Here is an 18,345-nt window from a genome sequence, read left to right on the forward strand (position 1 = left end):
CTGTGTCCATGCAATGAGGGAGGAAGGGAGAGCGAGCAATGAGGGAGGGACAGAGTGTGTGTGTGTTCATAGGGCGAGTCCCACATGCACACCTCACTATATACATTCACTCACACCCCCCCCTTGCACTGCCATACATGCAAACCCTCACACCCACACCCCCTAGCCACCCTTCCTTCACACAACCCCCCACAAACCCCATACCCACCCACAACCCACACATCCACACACACACTTACATGCTCCCTCACCCCACACCTATGCACCCCCCACAGACACACCTACACCCCACATACCCACAGCCTCCCACAAACCTATCTCCATCCCCCATGTCCCACCCCCCCCCACAATATACAAGAGTAAAACTTTATTTTAAGCTACTGTGCAATCACCTCTACGTACACTACACATACACATGTAAATCGGGACAAAAATATTTTTTGAAACCAAATAAATGAATGCTGTACATGTTCAATTTTTAGAGTATAATTTGGTATTTTTCTGGTTCCAAGACGGCAAAACCCCTTGCTGAAAGGAATACTTCTGGAGGCAAGGGGGGTGATTTCTGGTGGCAAAGGTCAGCAGTTAGAGGGTGGGACTTCTCGTGACAAGACAGCGACCAAGAAGTGGGGCACCTGTCAAGGGGCGGGGCTACCCCTCAACAGCTTGCCAAAATTCGGTAAGCAGCCCTCCACCCAAAATAACTGCCTGCCCCTGATCCAAGTAGTCTATAGAATAGCTGCTAAGTCACAGGTGGTCAAAATGGCAGATCTGGCCAGCGGCCAGGTTCCATTTCCCAGCAGCCACTGCATGCATCACCGTGGCCAGTTTCCATGGACACCCCAGCAGCAGCAGCACCGTGACATCATGGGGCCAGTGTTTCCATGGAGACTGGCCCCAGTAGCACCGGCAGAGTGGATCTTGCAGTGGTGACAGTGTGGTCCTGAGCTGGGGCATGCAGGGGAGCAGATCACAGCTCTGCCCCAGCTATGCTGTCACCACCACAAGATCCCTGCCACGGAGTAGCTCCCTGCCCAGGTGCGTGCCCTGCCAGCTTTGCTGGGGCCAGTGTCCATTGAAACCCTGGCCCTGCGCTGTTACCATGCCACCACTGCTGGGGTCTCCATGGAAACCAGGCAGGGCCTGCTGGGAAATAAAGTCTGCAGCAAACCCAATCTGACCCACAGGCTAGACTTTGCCTGCCCCTGTACTAAATGAAGGAAGTTCCTTTACTTTTCCTACAGAAGTAGCTATATTATTAATATTTTATTCAAAATAAATATTTTGCACACAATAAACAAAAATTAAATAAATTAAATCCTGAAAATCTAAGGTCTCCTTAGAGATGTTTTTACTAATGAGTGAATTTTTTTTGAAAATACTGTATTTTTTGCATTGCAAAGATAATTCATTTTTCACCCATATTAAAATTTGCCAACAAAAAGTCTGCTTCAGGTTGTGACAACAGTTTTGACACTAAACTGTAAAACATAACTGCCACAATAAGTCAGCATTCAACAGAAGAAAAAACTCTACAGTCCCCAAGATAATGATAAAACAAAGAAATGATCTGAAATCAATCAAATTAAATTCAATAAGGGAAAATGCGAAGTCCTGCACTTAGAACAGAACAACTGCATGCAGAAATACATACTGGGGAAAAACTAATTAGGCTTACAGTATACAGAAAAGGATGGTGGATGACAAGCTGAATAATAGTCAATGGTGTACTCTTATTGCAAAAAAAATGGCACTAGCTCAGTGGGCTGGATGAACAGGACAGTTGCTTGCAGACCAAGGGAAGTAATTTTCCTGTTCTATTCAGCACTGATGAGACCTGTGTCCAGTTTTGGGCCTCTCACTTCAAGAAAGATCTGGACAAATTAAAAGGAGTCCTTCAGACTGCAACTAGAGTAACGAGAGACTTGGAAAATAATGCATATAAGGAAAGACTCAGAAAGTAGGATTCTTTAGTATGAAGATGGGAGCATGTGACCACTTCTCAAATACCTGAAGGGTGATTATATGAAGGATGGAAACAGACTAATCTCTGTGGCTGCTAGGGATAGGACAAGCAGCAATGGGTTTATATTGCACGTTTACAGTCAGGTTACAATTCTGCAGTTTGCTCAGTTTAATGACCAGTTTAGAATTTAAAATAGACTTTTTCCTATTAACATGGATACCCCTAAAAGCAAACTGACCTGTTAAATAAAGCTCTTGGTGGAGGAAGCAGAGGAATAACAGTGTTGCTTAAACACTCGCAAAGAGGGCAAAGGAATTCACCATTTTCTACATCATAACTTGTATGCACACGTAATCTTTGTTGTCTTCTTTGCTCCTTTGCCTGAACAGCATCAAAATACCTTTAGAAAAAAAGAACAGCAAGGTATTAATTTTCTATCAATACAAATCATTATTTTAGTGTATAAATCTATGTATACTCTGGCAGCATTTGTTTTTTCTAGATATACACAAGTATATTACCTAAAAGAATTATTGGCTATTACCTTCCTGTTAGTCAAGGTTTACTTATTACTATTTGTTGATGATGATTTTTAAAAATAAGTCAGTCCACTGAACCATCAAAATTAAAGCAAGACTCTTGAAGTCTCAAGATCAGGATTTCCTGTATTCTTTTTTTAAAAGAAACCTGAAAGACTTAAGAGGAAAAAAAATACTGATTTTTACTTTAAAATTAGATTTTCTGTGTATGCTTACATATGACAGCATACTGTTTCATCTTAATACTTGATGGTGCCAGGCCATAGATATACAACTGCCAGACTGAAAGCTAATCTCTGAAGTGAGCAAAGAGCCAGTATTAACCTCTACAGTAAAGTGCCATATAGAGTTACTAGAACTAGCTCAAGTATTGGAAGCAACACAGGGTAAATTCATTTATTTAGCTCTGGAGAACTCATGACTGCATAACAACTGTCTTTATACTTAATGTCCTCTTGGACTAAGGAACACAACTGACAAAAAACAGACTGAGAACAAGTCTTCATAAGGAGTACAAAGAAGCAGTACATTCCTCTCTATCCTGCTTCTACAGGGAAGTTAACCCAGGTGGGATGCTACACAAGCACAACTATATTATTTCTTGGTACTCAATCTAGGTTGTTTAGACTCAGCTCTGCATTGCCTTATACATGGAAATACCTTTAGAAATAGAGTGCCTTATTGCTCACTTTTTTCCCCCTCACTTTGCTTGCTCTCAATTTTGCTGGATAAGGCCAGGAAGTTTCAAGTACAAGCATTTTTATGCTTTATGCAGTCATCAACAGACCAGAACTAAAGTAAGAATGCTTCAAGTGCAAAATCCTAGGTGCACTGTGAATTCAGACAACTGCTTCAGTGAGCCACAGAAATAAATGCTGAAAGTAAACCCAACAGTTATGGTTCTTTGCATGTTCAACTCAAAGTTTAAATGTTAACAGTATGTAAAAATTGATGCAAGTGAAATTAGCCACTAGTGAACCTTTCTTTTCAGATGCAGTTAGTGAACAGAATACTGAAAACAAAATTAATAAATTAATTTCAGAAGTGAGCTGAGCTATAGCAGAAATAAAACCCTCAAACTGAAAGTGTCTATAGAGGCATATGCTGAAAATACATTCCAGCATTGTGTACAAGAGAAGTTTTTGTGGGCAAAATCTTTTATTGGACCCATCTGCTACTTAACTCTCCTGTGCTTGATGCTCTGTCAGAGACTTGAGGAAGGGTACCGTGATACCCAAAAGCTTATCTAAGTCTATCCCAAGCACACAGGTGGCCCAATAAAAGATACTGCCCACAAAAACTCTTTAGCATATTTCCAGGACCATTATGGTTACATATATCACTTCAAACGCTTCCAGAATTGATATTTGGTAAATTTAAAAATGTAGACAAGCCCCTACCCTATTGCTGCTATCTTTCACAAGTTTTCAAGCTCATTTTCTGATTAAATGGGTTGTTGGCTGATTAGATAAACACCACACTCTGTTTCTGTTGACCAAACAATATATCAAAGGCTCAGGTCCTAAATATGGAATATTTGAAGCAAATTATACTACCAAAATCATCTACCAAATTCAATTTAACAAAACTACTGAATGCCCCACAAGTAGATAAAATTATGCTAATCAAATAAGTTATTTGCTGCAAATTATTTATTCAACTCTAGGTTTAAAATATTCTTGCTTTCCTGGTTAATTTTTACATTAATCAACAGCTGTACAAATAGTAATCACATCAGGATCCATGTTCACCATTATGGCAATATGACAATTTTTTCAAATACTGTATACATATGCAGGGAAGTTCCTTTAGCTTGAAGAGAAAATTTCACCTCTTATCCTCTCAATGTTGTCTATAATTATAATTTACAGTCTACTTTTTTTAAAGCTACACCATTCATGCAACTCCCACTCATCAAGATAAGAACCTTCAAATTAGTTATGAGGTTTTCAATAAATTACTCCCATTTGCAATATTAAAAATTTTCTTAGCTATATATGGTGTATGTAAATGAGCACACATGTGGTATGTGGCACCACAGACCCACCCGCAGTGCTGCATACTGTACATGCTGCACATGCAGGTATTCCCCATGCTGCTAATTTGAAACGTGGGGAAAAGGGGGGTGACACCAGGAGATTCCAGTGTCAGAAAAACTCACGCTAGAAAAAAGCGGGGCAGCGTACATGGCAGCAGTGTGCCACCTGAAACTTGAGTCTGGCTGGCTGGAGCCATGCTCTGGCTGCTAGCCAGGCTCCCTGCTGCTGGACCACCACCACTAGAGCCCCAGGAGGACCCAGGACCCCAGGTAAGGCTGCTAGGGCCAGCCCAGGTGCTGACCCCAGCCTCCCCTACCTGACCTGGGGCAACTTGCTGCACACCAGACCACAGGTGCACAGGTGTTCCCCAGGGACAAGTAGCAGCGGCACAACTATATGCTGCTGCTATTTGTCCCTAGGGAAACACACATGCACACTTATCTAGATGCACACAATGTCTTTGCTTCTTCTAATCTGTGATACCATTTTATTTTTTAAATCCATATTATGGCCTAATTCTTCCTTAATGTAAACGTTAAAACTCAAACTGAAAATAATGGGAGAAAGAATGGACTCAACACCTAACTGAAAATAAAGCCTAGTTCTACCACCTTTAAATATGGTAATTACCTCTGCCAACAGTGGGCATGCATAATATGTCCACAGCTACCTGTGTGTGTTCCACATGATAAATCTGGGTGCATGAATAATGGATCGTATTTTTCTGCATAAAAAAAACAAACAATTATGCATTTAAACCCATCTTTAGCGTATTTTGTCACATACCAAAATCCTATAATGTCATTTACATGCTTTATTAAATTTTAATGGTATATCATCATGATTTCTATTTTCAAGTTAATTAAGGTATATTCTAATCCTTAACAAGTATACTGTCTTAGCTGCTTCTTTTATTGCACAATACAACAATGCTGAACACCACAAGCACCTGAGCTTAAATGGGCATTTCAAAGGTTCTGGGCACGCAAAACTTTCATTATCTGCAAGCAGTGAGAGCTATGGTTTGGTAGAAGAAATATATCGTGTATTTACACACTAACCAAAAATGGGTTGTTTCAGAATGTCTTGAAACCAGTTTTCTTCCCCCACCCTCCAAGTTTCTTCCCCAGAAATAGTCTAATAAAAAATAACCATACAGATGGAAATGTTTTAAACAGATTTCTTCTGTGTACAACACCAGATGAATTCACTGCTGCCAAACTGTTTCACAGAAAATTAGGCAGAACTACTGGATACACTAGTCAAATTGTGACATAACATGCCCCTCAGTTTAGATTTGGAGAGGGCAGGGGTAATGGCTTGGACCATTTGAGAAGGGCAGAAATGGGAGAGGCAAGGAGACACTTCCAGAGAGCTCATTAAAAACTTTCACCAAGTGGGGCAGCAGTGAAATATCCTTTCCACACTGTGGTCAGTCTTTTAGCTAGAGGGAAGGTAACGAAGGGATTGATTTTTACCTTTAAAAGTTTTTAATTGTTTGTGCTAGTTTATGACAAACACTAAGATTTTTTTTTTTTCCTACAGGGCTTTTTTTTTTTTTTTTTTTTTATTTAAGACTTTCCGTAGGGCCAAAGACAACTCAGACTCAAAGGGCATTTTTGTACATGCAAGTGCTGCAGCGCTGAGAAGCTTTGAAAAGCGCCCAGCACTGGGACACTTGAAGCTGTATAAGCAGCGAAATGCACATCAACACTGAGAAAATGGCAGCAGCCTGCTTTTGAACTAAAACACACTGGAGGTGCTTTAGTTCAAAAGTGCACCGCCACTATTTTCTGCGCGCTGACACACATTTCGCCACTTATACAACTGCATGGGGCACAGCGCAGTACACATCAGCTCAATTTAATCGAGTCTGCTCCAAAGCAGCGGGTCTCCAGCATGGTGCAGGACAGAAAAGTATGTGTATAAATGCCAAACTGTTCTGTTGTCTGAAATATTCTATGTCACGACCTATTGCCTTGGTATAATGAAAACCTAAGCTTTTTGTTTGTGTTTGTTTCTGGTTTCACTTGGCTTTATTATTTCACATAGGTTTCTGTAGTTGCTACAAGAAAAGTAGCTTCTGGCACCTGAGTATCTCCACTGCATTGCATGAGGTACAGACATCCTTTATCACAGAGAGCTTATCAGGGTAGCATTTGTGAAGTGAACTGTCTATAAAGATGTGGGTCACACTACTCTAGATTTGGAAAACCCTTGGGTTACACCAAACTATTAGTTCTGCTCCTATACTGCTTAACAGAACTGTCTCTGTAGTTGGATTTCAGCATCAGCTCTACATTTATTTCTGCATATTTTGTTTCCAATTCTGCCTATGATAAAGAGGTGTGTTGCTGCCAGACTTGCACTATTAGGGGCCATTACATCAATAATGGAATTGAATAAAGAAAAAAATATGAGCTTAATGCCTGACAGCATTTGAGGACAGTCTTTGAATAAACTCAACTGGAAACAGAAGCTAAACAGCTTTTGCACGGAAATCATTAACGACAACTTGCATACCTGGCAGTGTATCAATGCTTCCTCCCCCTCTCATTCCTGGTACCATAAAATACAAACAAAATTCCTTTACCTGATATACCTGTTTTCCATAATTATAAATTTGAACGGTCTGCTGGAAGTGCTTAAGATAATATGCTACCTCTCCATTTTCCCCTATTGCTCTAGGTAAGGAACACTATTTCACTGAAAACACTGAGAATTTTGCTACCGAATACGACAGAATATGCTCACAGTTATATAGTTAACAATGAAAAGTATAGTAGCAGAACAAATCTATTTCAGGGAAAGATAGAAGACAGATATCAAATATTCTGCCTTTCAAATATTATAGTAACAATATATACAACTCACCAGGATCCTGAATTATTTTATTCCGGTTTTTAGACAGTACAGTTGATCTTTGAACAAATGCTGCCAAGACCATGGCCCTACTGTCCACTTTAACTTCCTCCTCTTCTTGACACAAAATACAAGTAACCACTTGTCTCTTTTCAGTCACTCTAGTTTGCTCTGGACCCAAAGCTGTAAGCTTTGTATCTGAAACTGTAGGACTAGAATCAAATTATATTTGTGAGAGTATGCTATTTGAAAAATATTTCAGTTAGCTCATGTCTTAAATTCTCTTAGAAAAAGGTAATAAAATTATGTTACATGTTCCCATCTTGAAAATAAGCAACATTCAGCACATATTCATGCATGTTTCCCCCAAAATTATTGTACAAAAAATGCAATTCAGAGAAACCATATGTCCTCTAAATCCATGGTTCGCAACCCTTTTTTGTACCAGGACCCATTTGTAAACATTAATGGCCAGTCCCGACCCAGTGCCTCCCCCTTATTCCTGACCTGCTGTCCCCCACCCCCCGAGTGTGTGGGGTGGCGAGGGGAGGTTTGGGGAACCCCAAGCAGCCCCTTGCAAGCTGGAACTCAGCCAGCCTGCAAGGGAAAAGCCATGGTTTCCCAGTTTTCTCCTTTAAAGGAGAATCCATTTTTAAAGTTTATTGATTCGTCTTTAAAGTCTGTTTGTGATCCTTTCATATATTCTTGACACCTGCTTTTGGGTCATGTCCAAATGGTGCCACATTTAAATATTCTTTGCTTCAGGTCATATAACCAACCAAACTAAAATTATGGTTAAATCACTAAATTGCTGATTTTGAAACAAAACTGGCAAGTATATCCAAACATGAGTCTTTAGTTTAATTTTTCTTTTTTAAAGTTTAGGCATTGAAATATACTGCTAATTCAGTGTCCATGTGATTCAGTTATGCACTATACAAATTAGCCTCCCATTTCAACTGGTAGGTCAGAGCTTAGAAGGTTTTTGGTTTTCGGGTTTTTTTAATCCTTAAAAAAAAGAATCACTACATTGTTTGTTACAATGAAGTCTTAAGATTTCTCTTCCTGCAGATTTTTTTAAATATAAATTTTCAACAGTAAGGTTTTGAATATTATTGACTAGATTTGGTAAGTATAGCCAGAGTTTTGTAAGAAACTCTACCGTACAGGAACTAAAAATAAATTTCCATACATTACCTACTTCTTTAAAAATAGTAGTGAAGTACGTAGTTCTCCCAGCCTTCCCTCAATTTGCTGACACTGTAGCATAATGTGGGGTGGGTGAGTTAGGCAGGTGCCCTGAGTGCAACTTAAGGGGAAGAGCACCTCAGTCTCTGGTTCCCTGCTCTGCTTGCACTTTTCAGCTGCACACTGCAGTGGTGCAGGCAATGTGTCTCATGGAGTGCAAGGCATTCAAGGAATCAGTTTTGCAGAGTGGTAGTAGAGTTCAATACTGCCCGAAGAAAATTGAACCCATTTTTTGCCACCAAATTTCACATTTTTTGGCCTCCTGACATGGGGTGAAAGGGTCCTCCTGCCCCAAATGGCAAATTCCACTGCTACTCTAGAGAGCTACAATTCCCAGAACACCCTGCACTCTATGACACTGCTCAGGTCCCTGCTTGCTGCTGCTCCTGTATGCTGCCCAATGAGAGAGACTGCCCCAGCATATTATTTGCACATTATGCCTCTGTACTGACACTACAGGCATTTTCCATCTTTCAGCACCTCAAAAAAAATACCAACTTGCCTTAATTTAGATCACCACCTGCTTTTAATCTCTGCCCCCAAGACTCTCAGGCACAGATATTAGTTACTCCCATTTCTTTATCTTTAATAACATTTTCTGCTCTAGACAATTAACTATGCTGGTTGCACTTCCTAACCTGGTTTTTATAAGAAAGTCAAGGTATTTGTCAGTTTACCTTGAAAGCTCCAAAAAATTAAATCAGGAATATTTAGTATAATTATACCATATGCTTGGCAATAGGTGGCAGGGGGATCAACACAGAGGGCACAAACAAACAGTATGAAAGAGAAAAACAAATGGTCAGAAATATAGCTGCATAGCTGTTAGAAAGGTTCAGCTTTTCAGTTTAGTAATTATTTATACAAGAGCATGATTTGATTTGAAAGGTACTAAGGAATTTACGAATTCTCTCAAGCTCTCACTTAAAATATTTTTACCTATTATCAGGCACTTTGGAGGATGAAGTGTCTAGTTCTTCCAAAGTCTGCTGAAAGAGTTCTTTATTCTCATCAATGAAGTGTCGCTGCATCTCAGACATCTGAGCCATGATCTTCTCTCTGCGTAGCCTGGCAATCTCGGCTTTTCGCTTCCTCTCAGCTTTGTCTTTATCTCGCGAACTCTAAAAAGTTGTTGTTCAGTTAGCCATTTTAAAAAATATTTAAGTGGAATAGTGTGTTGTATTATACCTGCAACTTGTAATTTATTATTCATTTTAATTCCTTAGATTTCAAAGTTGATAAAAGTTGGGAATATTGTGCCTGCATCATATCTCTTTCTCTTCTGTCTGGTTCAAGTAAGAACCAGGCAGAATTGGATGCCATGGAATCCCAGAGGTGCACTGGTTAATCCATAACCTAGCTCTCTTGTGAATGTACCATATCTCTAATAAGACAGATAAAAGAATCAGGACCACAACATGACCTTTATTCCACCATGCTGTGCTTTCCAGGCTGCTGTGGCACCCCAATACCCTCCTCTGAGTGGTGCCTAAAAAGCACAATCTAGATCTAAACAAACGGGTAAGATGAAAAAACCACCACCCATCTGAAATGGCTGCAGGGCAGAAGAAACAATCAACATACAACTGTCTTCTAAATTTGTTTTTGAACTGCCTCCAAACAAAGTAAAAGATGATGAAAAATTATTAAAAGAGCAGAGTCTATAACTACTGCTGTTACTTAAAGCTAGTATTAATCAAAAAGATGAGGACAAAAGGCTCAAAGGCCTCGGGCATGTTGGGGGGGAGGCCTGGGACATAAAGGGCAATGGTAGTACTCTCCTCTATAAGAATGAACCACTCTTTCTGTACCAAGGCAGACTAATCTACAATTCGTTGGCCAGAATTACTTTGTAAACATATCTGGACTTTGATTTAGATCAGTAATTAAGAGCTTCTACCACTGCTATTCACGATCCATGCTTGTTTCAGAACAAGTACCACATATACCCAAATCCAAGACAACTTTGAATTTAAGATGACACTCCAATAATTAAAAACTACACATGGAGAATTACAAGTGTATTATAATTTTCCATGTACAGAATCTGACTAGTGGAAGGTCAACTTAAATTTGTCCACCCACACTGCTGTGGCAGTAAAAGCAGCAGCAGGGTGCAAGGGGCCAAATACGTGGCCCTTGTTCCCTTGCCCTCCCTGCCTGTCCCCGCTGTCTTACTATGCCTGTGCCTATCCTCCTTCTCACTTGCCCTTCTCCCAGTATCTGCACCACGCTATGTGCCCCCTTGCACATGCCCCCATGTTGCCTATGCCTGCCCCTTACCCTCTCTACTTCCAGTTCCCCCCACTGCAGCCTGCCCATCATGCCTGCTCTCCCCTCACTTCTCCCTTTCAGCCTGCCCTCCCCCAGCTTACCTTCTGCTGCAGCCCTGCTCTGGCCCTGCAGCAGTCAGCAGCAGAAGCCTCTGCCCTACACCCAGCCCAGCCTGCCCAGGAAAAAGCAACAGCAGCTCCTAGCCAGGTGATGTTGAGGCTGCAGGGAACAGAGCCAGAGCAGAAGGTAAGAGGGAAAGGCTGGTGGTGGATGGGGGGCGGCGGCGGCTTTGGAAGGAGTCCAGCCGCATAGTTGCCCTGTGCTTCCCAGACTATAAGCCCACTCCTCTGCCAAACAGGCCATTCTGCCCTAGGGCAGATGGCAGCTCAGCTCTGACTTCTGCCCTGAACTTGGGTCTAAAGCTCAAGCTGAGCTGCCACCTGCCTTGTGCCAGTGCTCAAATCTAAGATAAGGCTTTTTTCTGCCCCATGCTGATCGGGGGGGACAGGATGGGATGGGAGGACTTGTCTTGGATTCAAGTAAATACAGTAACAACCTTTTTGTGGCTTATTCTTACCTCTTCCATAATATTTTCTTCAGTCTCAGCCACAGGACTTGTAGAAGAGCTTTCTCTTAGTTTCTTTATAGCGTTAAAAGTCTACAAAAGAAAAACTAGTTATCTTATGACATTTGAATATTTAATATATTGTTGTAAATATTTATTACAATACTGTCCAAGTTATGGACTCAGAACCCATGGTACCAAATGCTGTGAGAAAGCAGACATACAACAAACCCACTGGAGAACATACGGAAGCTATGATTTTTGTCATATTGCAATTCCCAAATTAGCTCAGTTTAGCAATGTATTGTAAGCATTGATACTATTCATGAAAAATCCTGGAAATAAAACTAATATTTTACCTTCAGTATCCACCTGATCATGTCCTTGTGCACTTCCAAATGAGGTGCATTTTGCAAAGTTTCTAGCATAGCCAATATACTTGGAGAACTGCTAGGTGCCTCACCAGGTCCTAATGTAAACAAGAGAAGATGCAGCTGATGTGATAAATCAATATAAACAGGTTAAACACACTGTGTAAATAGCTTGAATCAAATACAATGCACAAAACAACAGCAGATCATAAAAATCATTCTTGACGTATAAATACGTCTCATAGGACTGTTCATTTCAGTGTCTCAAGGTTACTTTCATTTCAGTGTCTCAAGGTTACCTTCAAGGTTACCTCCTCCCCCCACCTCTCCCCAAATATCTTGTTCAGAATATCTTCTTCTAATCAGAGGTACAAGTGTTGAAAGTCTAAGCCCACACATTATCTACTTGCACTCTAGCATTTTAATTCTTGGGAACCGGTATATGGAATGGAAAACATTACGCTTCTGCTTGTTTTCCAAGTAAGAATGTGTCTAATATTAATGATTTTAAAAGGCAAGAAAAACTGGCAAGCAGATTCAAAGATGGAACAAAATACTTGTATCAAGTATGTATACAATCTGAATAAGTTCAGTGTCTGTTCATGCAGCTAAGGAACAGGACTTAAGATTGCTGCAATTTCAATTCAGTTGGCTGGTAGTAAAATAAAAGACAAACGTATCAGTACAATATTTTAAAAGGTAATGTGGCTCCTGGGCAATGTTGCTCCAGAGCCAATGCACAGTCCCAGACCTGGTGCACAACCCCAGAGTAACTGTGTAGGGTCAGACCTAGTAAGCTGCCCTAGCAACCTGGATCAGCCCTTGCCACAAGGCCAGCATGCCAAATGGAACTGGTGCATGGGGTTGGGGCTGGTGCTGGCCCCAAAACAACCCCACACATTGGCTCAATCCTGCTTGCAGTTGGGGACTGGAGCTCCCCATGCATCCAGAAATTTGGTGGCAAGGATGGGGGTGGAATAAGGAGGGGAGGGGAAGGGAAAGGGGAGCCAAAGTAATTAACACTATCAGTGCTCTGCCTTCTCCCCCACAATGCCACCAAATTGCCAGACATGTGGAAAGCCCTTTTCCTCCCACATAATGCACACCCCAATTTTCCCCAGCTGTTTTTTTGGAAAGAAAGATACAAGTTATATGCAAGAAAACAGGACGGACAGACAGACACACACACACACACACACACACACACACACACACACACACACACACACACACACACACACACTATTATTGTATATTAAAAGATCATATTTTAAAGTGATCTTTCAGTGCACCTTGGTTTTGAACAACAGAAGACATTTAAATAAAATATCAGAAATTGACTTTTTCATTATTTTAAATTTGCTACACATTAGACAGGATGGACATACTTGAGATCTTCTGAGTATAAGTGAATGTTACAATATTCTCTTCATTGAGATTCTCAAGGTGCTGCTTTTCTTCTTGCAGTGCCATTCCAATCAAGTGTAAAACCTAAGTAAAATCACCAGTTTCAGAACTTGTAAATTATAATACCATTTAATGTCAACAAAGAGAAACAAGTAAAAGCATAAGAGAGAGAGATCTATATACATAGCTATATATAAATATAGATATAGATATCAAGACTGCCTTTGGTGTCCTGTTTTAGCCCTAAAAAGACTTCCTTGAAGTAAATTCTTGTTATTGCGTCAAAGTCATTGAAGTGTTATACTAATACATCTTTTCATTGTTTTCCTGCACTGTCACCATGACCCTTATTTGGTTAATCACAACTAGTTTTTTTTCTCTCAGCTTTTTCCTAGTTAATTGTATATTAGTCTCTTGCATACAGTCTGTGTACACATTTAAACATCTCTTTGCCTTACCAGACACATAAGTTAACCAACATAATTAAAACATGAACTATTAACTCAAGCCTATCTGTCAAGCAACCTCTTAATACAAAAAGGAAGAATGAGTTTTCCAGCAATTTATCAATTTATAATGGCTGCCTTCCAACATAACTTAAAAATACACTAAACTTGTCCTAAAACGCTCTAGAGGCCAATTAAAAGTTTATTTAGATTAAATTTAGCCGTGAGATCTAAAGCATGTTATATTTCACTTCTCTGGTTCCCAACGATTAAGTTCTTGAAATGCTAGCCTTTCAACAAAGAAGGCTGATCCATATGTCCTGGTGGTCTGAACTCCAGAGATTGTCATCAAGAGTAGCTGAACAAACTAATCACCTCAGGACATTTAATGGACCAAAGTTACTAATCCATATGATGATATTGTATGCTACAGTTAATAAAGTAGAAGGAACTCCTCTATAATGAGGAAAAAAATATGAAGCTCAAATACAAATGAATTCTTAGGATAACTGTCAGCAATGATGCAGCTGATCACTCTTTGGTTACCAGAGTGACATCATTTTGAATTTTCCAGCTATGTTTGCAAAGATTCAAGATCCAAATAGGCATGAAGAACCTCAGAACTAAACATATTATTTCAAAAGCCTGAAGTGTGGGGAGTAATTCTAAAGTCCTTATTAAGATGAATAAAATTACCTATGCTAACTGGTGTATGAATAAATGTGAAATGATATAATATACACTACATGTTTTTACATTACCATAGACAACGGCCCTCAGAGAGACCTAAATGTATGCCAACCTTGAAGGCTTGGGTTTATATAATGTAATTATTAATATTTATGAACTACTGAATAGTTCCATAAACTGAACTGCTTTGGTATTCCAAAAACAAACTAAACATAATAAAACAAAACCCAAAAACCAAATTTAAAAAAGGATTACTTTCAAAAGTTTCACTCTCCCACTGAGATTATACCAAGGAAATGTCAGACTAAAAACAAACTATGCTCTGAAATCAACATATTTTTGAAAACAGAGATGATGCAAAAGATTAGGAAAAAAATCCTTTTCCTATCTTAAAATGACAGAATTGTTGTGAGCAGTCCAGCAATGTACAAATAGCATCTTCTTGCACGTAACAATATTCCTGATATTTCAAAACCACCTATTAGATGTGTACCTCCATTTTTAAATTTAAAATTTGTTGCAAGCAATTTTAAGCTAAGCAGGAAATTTTTAAGGACTTTAAACTATTAAAAATTCTCAAATTCACAGTTGTACTTTTTGCATATTAAGCACTTATTCAATTTGGGGCTTTACTCAGTTGTCACTGAAAGTGTGAGTATATACAGCAATATCATGAATGGACATTGTTTCTCTAACACACACACATAATTTCAAATATCTAAACATACCCTTTGCAACATGGACTCTGACCAGGCATAGCCATTATGTTCTACTGCCCACTGCAGTATCGTCCCCATAATATACAACATGACATCACACTGCAGAATATTAATTAGGCTTGCAAAGAGAGGACAGAAAGGAGGCAGGACAGGTGGTGGAAGTGCTGAAACAGAAATTGGTTTGTTACATCAATCTGAAACATTCCCATCATCCATTTGATTTAGAACTTTTCTTTTAAAATGATTTAGTAAAATCTAAACCTCAATTCCAAGTAGGTGCTTAATAAACATTATGTGGAACACTTCATCAGATTTAAAACTGCTTAAATGAATTGCAAAAACGCTTTTGCATTACATCATCACTGTAATTAAATGAAGTAAAAGTACTATTATGTAAAAAGACTGGAGGATAAAGCCACAGTTAACCATCTTTCCCTCCCACCCCAAGCAGACGCTTTCTTTTCACAACTAGTGAAGTGCAAGCATTACTCTCGAAACTGTGAAGAGCAAATCTGTTGAGCAAGGAAGGTTGTCATAAGCATGGCTCCAAGATAGATCTTAATTCATATCCCTGCTTATTCAGATTAGGGGAAATAACTGAAAACTGCTATGTTTTAACTGTTTTCTGACTAAGCAGGAAGGTGGACTTGGTTCAGCACAGCATCTAACAGTCCACCCACAACTCCTTACTGTCCTCCCTCATAAAACAAATACCTGTATCTTCTCGGTTTTGTCTTTTCAGCTTTCTTTGTGCTTCCTCTGCCTGAAAAAGGAATGTTGCAGTTACACAAAAGCTGTACAAAAAGATATAAAAAAACAACAGTAATTTGTTCTTCAGAGCATAAAAACAGATCTAGACAGCCTTATCACCTATCCATTACCCTCTTTGGCATCCATTATTGGTTTAGACATGCCAAAGGAAACTGTTCCATACAATAGGTATTAACACATCTATCATTTATGAATTTGTCTAGGCCTCTTTTGAACCTGGCTACACAATCTGCTTCTGTACAGGTGATTCACATTCCACTGATATGAAACTCACTGATTTTAATGAGACTTTACACCATAGTGTTCTGACGGCACAGAAATTATTGTAGGACAGTTCTGTCAAAGTTCAAGAAAAGTTGAACTCAGCTACAGATCACCACTCCATACTCTTCCTTTCTCCAAAGAATAATAAAGATTTAAAAGCCAAGCATACCAAAGACAATTTCACTCTTAAGACTTTTGCTCTTTATTAATTACCTTAGATTGCTCTGCCCTAGAAAAGTGATAGAAATATAGGTTGAAATCCTTGGTACACTCCGGTTTCAATTCATACAATCCTCTGCCTGTTAATCCAGGCTTTCTATAAGAATAAATATATATATATATGTATAAACAGAATGTTAATTAGGTATATACAGTGATACCAGTAATTTAATACTAATGTGGCACAGCTGAAAAACTACTGCCCAGGAAATGCCCTAAGAATTACATGACAAGGTGTTAAGGTCAAGAATAAGGTACATTAGCCAAGCTAAGTGAGGAGATGTTTTAATTCCCTTATGCTTTCATTTCCTTTTTTCCCCCCACTAATTTACATAGTCAATTTTTAAAACTGAGTTACTGAAATAAAATGTAAACTTACTTGAAACAGGCAACTTCTTCAATCACACTTTCCATCCCTGTCTCTCTATTCTCCTGCACGGGTTAAAAAAAAGAAGAAAGAAATAATATGTTCTTCTCTTTTCCCTTCACATAAACCATGAGGTAAATGAAGCAAAATAGATGCAATACCAAGCCAGGGATTAGCTTTTAAAATAATGGTTAAAAAAACCTAACCCCCACAAAAAAAACCCACTCCTGTACATAGTGTCAAGATGCCTTCAATAATTTTAACAGAAATAACATACCTTAAATGAAGCAATGCCAGCTTTAAACAGTTCACTGTAATTCTTGTTTTACACTAGGATTGCCCAACTGGCAACCTGTGGGCAGCATGTGGCCCTCAAAGGCTTAACATGCGTCCCTTGGGCTCTCATCCAGCCATTGCTGTCCCTATTGTTCCGGCTGCAGCAGCAGCCAGGGTCTTGGGGTTTTCCCTAACTCCCCCAGCTTCTGCTGCATGTCCCTGCCCCAGGGAGAAAAGCAGTGCACCACAGCAGTATGGTGTGGCCCGCAATACTGGAGGAGTGCCTGTGCAGCACACTACCACAAGGGAGCCCACAGGGAGCCCAAGGTGAGGTAGGGTGCCACACTGCACAGGGGAACAACTGCCTGTGTGGTGCAGTGGCTGGGGAGGAAAGAGGGAGGGGGGGAAAAAAGCCATGCGCCCATGCATGTACGGTGTACAGCCTAGGGGGCTCATGGCTGGTGTCACCCCCTAAGCTGTGAACTGATAGACTTAAAAAGTAAATATTCTGTTTAGTTACTTTACTATGAACATTTGACAGCATCTTCCATACAATCATTTTTTCTCCTGTTCATGTGGACTATTGAAAAAGGAACAAATATGGGAGAAAACTAAAAGAATAGGATATCAAGGTCATACATCACACATTAAGAGTCAAGCACTTGGCACTCCTTTTAGCTAATTAGGTTTCCTTTAAAAATATTTTACAAAAACATTGCCACACAATCCACATTTTCTTCTGGCCTGTTAGATACTATTTAATTATCTCAAGTTCAAAAATGCAATTCATTTTACATTTTGGATTTTGCCCTAGTTTTGTTACTTTCTGCGCTAACAGAAATTGCACCCATCCCTTAAAACTTCTACTGTATTTACTTGATTCCAAGATGAGGTTTCCCCCCACCTATTCATCATGGGGAAAACAAAGCCTTGTCTTAGAATCACATCACGACTAGGAGTTGTGAGAAAGATGTGCAGGGAACCCAGCTGGGGCAAGGACAGCATCAACTGCATGCGGCAGCAGCTCTTCTCCCTGCTTCCTTCCCCTCCTCCCTCCCCTCCCCTGCTGGCAGTGAGCCAGACAGGCAAGGAGAGGTCTGCCTTCTGCTGCAGCTGCTTTGGGCTGCAGCCTACCCAACCCTGCAGGAAGCAGCTGTGCTGGGAGCCCTGCTCAGGCTCCACAGATTTCTCCTTCTCTGCCCTGCTTCCTTCCCCCTCCCTTATCCTGTCTCCCTATAGACACAGAAAGGGAGCAGGGCAGGAAGAGAAATCTGCTGGGTGCTGAGCCAGGCTCCCAGCACAGCTGCCTCCTACAGTATGGG

The 18,345-nt window shown here is 40.0% G+C and overlaps 1 protein-coding gene across 3 annotated transcripts in view; it reads right to left on the bottom strand.

Moving 5' to 3' along the window:
• UBR2 (ubiquitin protein ligase E3 component n-recognin 2) overlaps positions 1-18,345 on the bottom strand; it is a 105,823-nt gene that overhangs the window by 25,438 nt on the left and 62,040 nt on the right. For 2 of the 3 annotated variants that reach the window (XM_014521350.2, XM_014521349.2), the window contains exons 22-32: positions 16,760-16,812; positions 16,375-16,477; positions 15,841-15,889; positions 15,136-15,290; positions 13,253-13,355; positions 11,853-11,962; positions 11,506-11,586; positions 9,594-9,775; positions 7,419-7,618; positions 5,175-5,268; positions 2,205-2,366 (exon numbers count right to left, since the gene is read on the bottom strand). In XM_014521350.2, the coding sequence (XP_014376836.1) occupies positions 2,205-2,366; positions 5,175-5,268; positions 7,419-7,618; positions 9,594-9,775; positions 11,506-11,586; positions 11,853-11,962; positions 13,253-13,355; positions 15,136-15,290; positions 15,841-15,889; positions 16,375-16,477; positions 16,760-16,812 (1,292 nt within the window). The remainder of the gene's footprint in view (positions 1-2,204; positions 2,367-5,174; positions 5,269-7,418; positions 7,619-9,593; positions 9,776-11,505; positions 11,587-11,852; positions 11,963-13,252; positions 13,356-15,135; positions 15,291-15,840; positions 15,890-16,374; positions 16,478-16,759; positions 16,813-18,345) is intronic. The other variant, XR_003094791.1, reaches the window with a different exon arrangement.

The sequence above is a fragment of the Alligator sinensis genome, unplaced genomic scaffold (assembly GCF_000455745.1).
Source record: "Alligator sinensis unplaced genomic scaffold, ASM45574v1 scaffold173_1, whole genome shotgun sequence".
Lineage (NCBI taxonomy): Eukaryota > Metazoa > Chordata > Crocodylia > Alligatoridae > Alligator > Alligator sinensis.